The sequence below is a fragment of the Miscanthus floridulus genome, chromosome 18 (assembly GCF_019320115.1).
Source record: "Miscanthus floridulus cultivar M001 chromosome 18, ASM1932011v1, whole genome shotgun sequence".
Lineage (NCBI taxonomy): Eukaryota > Viridiplantae > Streptophyta > Magnoliopsida > Poales > Poaceae > Miscanthus > Miscanthus floridulus.
Genome location: NC_089597.1, coordinates 57,254,062 through 57,260,050, shown reverse-complemented (window position 1 = coordinate 57,260,050; position 5,989 = coordinate 57,254,062). Strand labels below are relative to the sequence as shown.

The following is a 5,989-nucleotide window of genomic DNA, read 5'->3' as shown; positions in this document are numbered from 1 at the left end:
ATCTTGCCGGCGAATTGCAACGCGTGTTATCTATTTGTTTTGGAAGACTATTGATTCATTATGTAGTTTTGCCATTTCTAATGGAAAATTTATGTAGTTCTTCTGTTTCTGAATTAGCAAAAAAAAAAAAGGCTTAGCTTCTTTACCCACTAAAATTATGTAATGCCATCCACTTTTGCAACGGTGAAAATAGATTTTCAGTGGTCCTAAAATTACAAAAAAAAAAACAGTGCTGAATCTCTAATATTGCCGTACAAGAGTATTAATTAAAAAGAAAAAAGATTCCACGTTTTCAGGCCCTGCATTCCAGTTTCACCCTAAACTGCTACTAATAGAAATCTAATAGACTGAAACTCAAGAGAGCATATTGGAAACGACAATTGACAAGTGATAACTGAACAGCTGACAAAGCTGCCAATGGTGAAATAAAAGTACGTTGGCATTGGCACAATGCCAACGGACACATGCAAACTGATAAAACGCTCTGGCGTTGTTTTTGCCCAGCCCACATGGAGAAATCATCAACACCGACAGTAACACATTTACCAATGTCTGCCCCATAGATCACGAACTCAGAGGTTAACAAGCACCCTCCATGCAGGAATTCAATGTACTAATCACATTATAAAAACTGCAAGTGGTACAAACATTCTGCACAATTTACATATATAATACACGTATCGATACAATAAAAAGTGTATACATCTTTCAACATGATTGCCAAAATTTCGCCGGCGGGGACAATGGGGGCTGCTTTCAAGAACAACTGCTATGTTACACAACGCAAGACCACCGGATGCAGGAACCCAGCTGCATCTCAGTTCTCTCCTAAGTTACATTCTTCTTAGCGGTAATTCTATCACCATCATCTATACAAGTCCATCTCTTTTTTTATTTGGGAATGAACAAATCCCCCCTCCATTCTATAATTTGTATTTACCAACTACATCCAACACCCCCCTTTTCTCCCTCCGTTCCTCAAGTTTACAGATTGGCCTCATCTATGACTCGACAGAAGCCGAGTCGCCTTTCTGGCTCCAAAATATTTGCTTTTGGGTTCAGTTGTGTTGGTATAATGTGAATATGGTATATACACATGAAAGGATATTATGAGGTTTGCAAAAGAACACGATCCTGGAGGCATTCTTGGGGATTGGCATAGAAATAGTCCTCTTCCTTGGGTCTGTCAGGAATCACCATCCTCTTTGAAGCTGATCCCATCCGCTTTGCGTGGGCAACCTTGATCAATGCAGAGAACTCATCCCATCGCAGAGAACCATTCGTGTACCGGTCCACTAGCTCAACAATGAGTTTTCGGTCTAACAAGACTGTCTTCTTGTAACCCATGAATCTAGAAACAGAAAATGAAAGAATACAAGTAATTACTACAAATGATAAACTGCACAATCTCTAGTAGAAAGCATGACGAAATTATGAAATAGCCCTATAGCTATCCGTGCGGAATTACCAGTAATTAACATGATACTTGGAAATTGCAAAAAGAAAAAAGAAAAAGATATCTAATATGTAGTCACTAATAATAAACTTCCATAAACATATTTCCAGATTTCAGCTTCAGAAAATAGGGAAATATAAAGTTCTACTGTTTCTATGCTGTCTCAAAACTCAATTGCACAAATCTTAAAGCATCACTGTTAGTAGTGAGGAATTGATGGTGGTTGAATACAATATCATCAATGTGATTTAAAACTTTAACAGTTCATATTTCTCAGGACATCATTAATGCAACACTCAGAAGAAACAATTATGAAAATACAATTAGCATGCTGCCTGGTATGTCAAAACTGCATATGCTGATATGCATAATATAAATTGTATGACAAAGTGGAATAATGCAAACCTCCGATGACCCTCAACAACTTTAGCCATATTTCCATCATATGTTGGAACAAATATATCACTTTCTAAAGATACTAAGTAATCCAGTGCTGCCATTTGTGATGAATGGTTCTGGAAGAACATCAGATCAGAAGGTTCCAAAAGTGTCTCCTTCCTCACCTACAGATAATGGTTGTAGCAAGACATCAGCAATGACAAAAGGAGAGATGGAGGAGTACTGTATAACAAGTATGATACAATAGAAGCATAATATATTTGTGCACACCACATTCGGGTATGCTGAAGTTAAAGCAGCCATCCTGCGCTTTCCACCGTATATTTCCCCAGCAGCAATGTATATTTGCATACTTCTATCGATGTCAAGTGCTCTGAGGACAAGAGCAGTCTCCTCGGGCGTCAATGGGCAAAGGCCATCTTTTCTTTTCAAGTCTGAGTCGATCACTTTTTCTTTCCACCATGGATAAGCATACCTGAAGCCAAGAGGCCAAGAGTAGTTTGGTGCATGTCCAGTCAACAGAACAACTACAAATAAGAAATAGATGAAATTTCACTGCAGGTTAAAGGTATGATTCCAAAATTTCACCTCATTCTTGTGAGTTCTTCTGCCTCTTCAGTACTGCAACCTTGTGTACAGCCAGAAAAAGCCAGCATATCCATTTCATAACGTAAATGAAGTACCAAGAAAGGCCCATTTTGGCGAAGAATTCTAATTACTCGCTTTCCCAACTCTTCAATTTGTGGGGTAAATCTGAGAGAGGCATAATTTACTCGGCATCGCAGTTTCTGAATCTCCATTGGTAAACCATTGTTTGCTAGCCTGGCATCAGTTCGATTCAGATGGAGAACCTTGTACTTACGAATCAAAGGAAGAATCTGATTCAAAATTAACCAAGTGTCAGTTTATACAATAAATTCTGCAATGTAGACTAGTCTTGGCATAAAATATGATGCTGCTTACATGGTTTTGATAGTAGGAGATATCAGACCAACTAACTGGAGGCATGGAATGAAACATTCCAAGTTCAACTCTTCTCTTTACCCTTGGGGGTAATTCTCTCAGAATGCGAACTTCACCTCGTAATGAGGTTATAAAGTGCTCAACATCAAATATATCTTGGAACTCACTGCAGGATAGAATGGATTGCTGCAGTTAGCTTCCCTGACATAAACACAAGTCTCAGTAATAGTTTAAAAGGCAATTTGAAGTCGCCAAACAGCACCTTGGATCATTCCAAAACGAAGTCTTATCCAACTCTGGCACAACTAAAGTGGCATTCAAATATCTTGCAATTACAACCATGTCACATATCTGATAAAAAAGTAGGGAAGGCCAGAAGCCATCAGTGTTAAGAGTTAGACGTTGTAAAGAAAACTGACGAATCAATACAAATAAGGGTTTTCCGATTGCTTACTGCAGCTCGCATTTGGTTAAGCCCACCATTGCACGAAACCATCAAGTAGCCATTGTTCCTATATATTCCTGGAAGGCATTGGCAACAAAGCATCAGCGAAAGGAAACACAAGAACATGCAAAACATGTTTTACTAATTGGAACCATTGCTATAATACTGGTGCGCATTTAGTACTTGAATAGCAACAAGAAAAGTATGGCCACACTTTTCCAGCCATTCATTAGGAAAGACATTAGGTTAATGGAAATGCAGTGTGCAATATAATGTCATATAACAACCAAGGTCTCTGTTGACAGGTGCAATTAGCTTGGCTCCTATAGTCCTCTGTCTGAGCAGAAATGTGTTCTAAGAGCTAAGTTACCTCCTAATTGACAAAATCAAGTGCTGTTTCACCAAATGCAATTACGGTTACTAGAAAAAGGCCCATGATGCAGCTACCCAAGAGCTGCTGAGAAGCCTATGAAAATGTGGTCCGCCTAAAAAGTATGCATGAAAATACAGCGAAACGCAAATATCATGGTCAGAATACAATAACCAGAAGGTCCAGAACGGCAAAACTGTTGTCCTACCGACCAAAAGAAGATAATGTAAATTCCCAATACTAACCCAATGCAATGTAAACGGCATGCACGACCTGACGTGAGTTTTTATACCAATATACTGATCCAATAACGTGGAAACGATGTGAGCATGATTGCATCATCAAATGCTGCGGAAAGCACCACATACATACAGGTGACATTATTAGCACAGAACGAAATCGGCGTGACGCCCTGCATTACGCGGGGCTTTGCCAATCGGAGCACACGAAAACGACCGAAATCTCCCACCAATCACAGGTCGCTTTCATGCGAGACCGAGGAAATGTACGCGGGAGCTTTGGAGGGATCTACCACGGCACGATGCAATGCAGATGCAGGCGGGCTGTCAATGTCCAGCTGGGAACCGCATCGTTATTGTCCAGAGCGCAGACAGCAGGTCGGAACAGGGCAAAGGAAAGCGAGGTAGCAACCAGAGAATGACGAGGCGAACTCACTTTTAGGCGGCTGCGCGGCGGCCCTGTCGACGAGAGGAGGCCGCGGGCGCGCGGCGGCCTCCTCGTCGTGCGGCGTGAGGCAGGAGGGCCAGCCCTTGAGCACCCTTGGGCCCCAGGTGTCCCCGACGGCGGTGAGCTGCACGACGCAGGTCCAGAGCAGCACCGTGGTGGTGGCGCGCACCAGCCAGAGCTTCATCCGCGACCGCGCGGCGGCGGCGGAGGAGGAGGGAGGGAACCTGAGCTTGTCGCCGCCTGGTGCCGCCGCCGCCGCCTTACCCCCTGACGCCACCTTCCACCCCATGGACCATGGACCAAGCGGAGCGATGAGAGGCACCTATGGACGGCGCCGGGACCCGGGAGCGTCCGAAGCAAGGTGGGAGTGGGAGGCTCGTCCCCGTATTAAATCGGCTGCCTCCTCGGCGCACGCGCGCGGCCAATGCAGCTACGAGCAAGGCCACCAACAGCACCGCCCGCCAACTTGGCGAGCTTGCAGGAAGCCGAGCACGTCCGTCACCGGCGCCCAGCCAGCCGGCCGGCTGCCCTCTCGCTCAGGCTGATGGTGCCGCGCCTCTTGGGAACCAAATCCACCTCCTCCTGCCCAGTGCTCTCCGCTCCCTGGACGACCGCGAAGCGAAACCGGCGGTCGGTCGCAGTCGCAGCCGCGCGGAGGTCACGAGGAGGCAGCGTGGGCCGCCGGAGGACGATTGCAGGGCGCCGGAGAGGAGGCGGCGTGGATCTCGGGACCAGGGCCAGCGCAAGCGCAGCGGAGCGAGGAGGAGGGGAGAGAGAGAGAGAGAGGGAGGGAGGGAGGGAAGGTGGAGCGATTTGTGGGGACGCCTAGTTATTTTTGGGCGTCGGTGCCTCGCCTCGCCTTGCGAATGCCTGCCAGCCTCGGTCCGTGGTGGTGGTGGTGCGTGTGCGCGTAGCGGCGTTAATGCGCGCCCCGCTGCGGAGGAGGGCAGAGGGGGGGTAATCGGCGGGGGACGTGGCGAGCGCAGGTGGAGGGCCGGGATTGACGGGGCGTGGAAAGCCGTGGGGGTGGACGGCTTGGATTCGCCGGTGGGGAGTGGGGCGGTGGAGTATGGACGCCATATGACAGTAGTATATGGCACGTTGGCGAGACGTTTTGGTGGGATGGAGTGGGACGCTGCCACCCGTGACGACGACGGTGGCTGCCGGCGGCCGGCGCGGCATTTTTTAACCGGCGAGACGACACGGGAGGGACAACACCACTTGCGACTTGCCCTACGCGATCCTGGTGCAGGGAGCAGGGACCCAGGGTGGCGCTGTTTTTGTATTTGTATTGGTCACATGCCGCTGTTGGTATCTTTGTACTGTATATTCTCTGTTCTAGGGTTGCCTGCTGGCGCAGCACATCATGAAAATTCTACAATTGACCGCGTGCATAGGCCATAGGGTCGTGTTGTTTTCTCATGTGGTACGTAGGCAATGTACTTGCCAATAGCAAGATGCGCAGCTTATGATAACTTCAAATTTGATTTAACGACATTTGGGAAGCGACAGGGCACGTCTTCTCTTCATCAGTACATTGTGTACCATCGGTCCACATACTGTAAAAAGTGTTAGACAATTAGGTATTTTTACGGTCAATTTAATCGAGAGATAAAACATCAGCATGTTCGTGACGATATATATGTGTATGTGTATCACTAACAAACGC

At 46.4% G+C, this 5,989-nt stretch overlaps 1 protein-coding gene across 1 annotated transcript; it reads right to left on the bottom strand.

Moving 5' to 3' along the window:
- Nucleotides 1-579: 579 nt before the first annotated feature.
- On the bottom strand, nucleotides 580-5,098 carry LOC136521615 (rhamnogalacturonan I rhamnosyltransferase 1-like). Its single transcript, XM_066515364.1, has 8 exons — nucleotides 4,309-5,098; nucleotides 3,273-3,340; nucleotides 3,081-3,169; nucleotides 2,819-2,984; nucleotides 2,444-2,733; nucleotides 2,126-2,330; nucleotides 1,862-2,019; nucleotides 580-1,351 (listed from the first exon to the last, which is right to left on the bottom strand). The coding sequence occupies exons 1-8, from the start codon at nucleotides 4,607-4,609 to the stop codon at nucleotides 1,108-1,110; spliced, it is 1,521 nt and encodes a 506-aa protein (XP_066371461.1). The 5' UTR covers nucleotides 4,610-5,098; the 3' UTR covers nucleotides 580-1,107.
- Nucleotides 5,099-5,989: the final 891 nt, after the last annotated feature.

Coding starts and splice junctions, on each gene's coding strand:
- LOC136521615 (XM_066515364.1), bottom strand. CDS start 4,609: ATGGGGTGGAAGGTGGCGTCAGGGGGTAAGGCGGCGGCGGCGGCACCA. Junction 2,020..2,125: donor CTTCAGCATACCCGAATGTG/GTGTGCACAAAT, acceptor CATTATCTGTAG/GTGAGGAAGGAGACACTTTT. Junction 1,352..1,861: donor GTTGTTGAGGGTCATCGGAG/GTTTGCATTATT, acceptor TTCTGTTTCTAG/ATTCATGGGTTACAAGAAGA.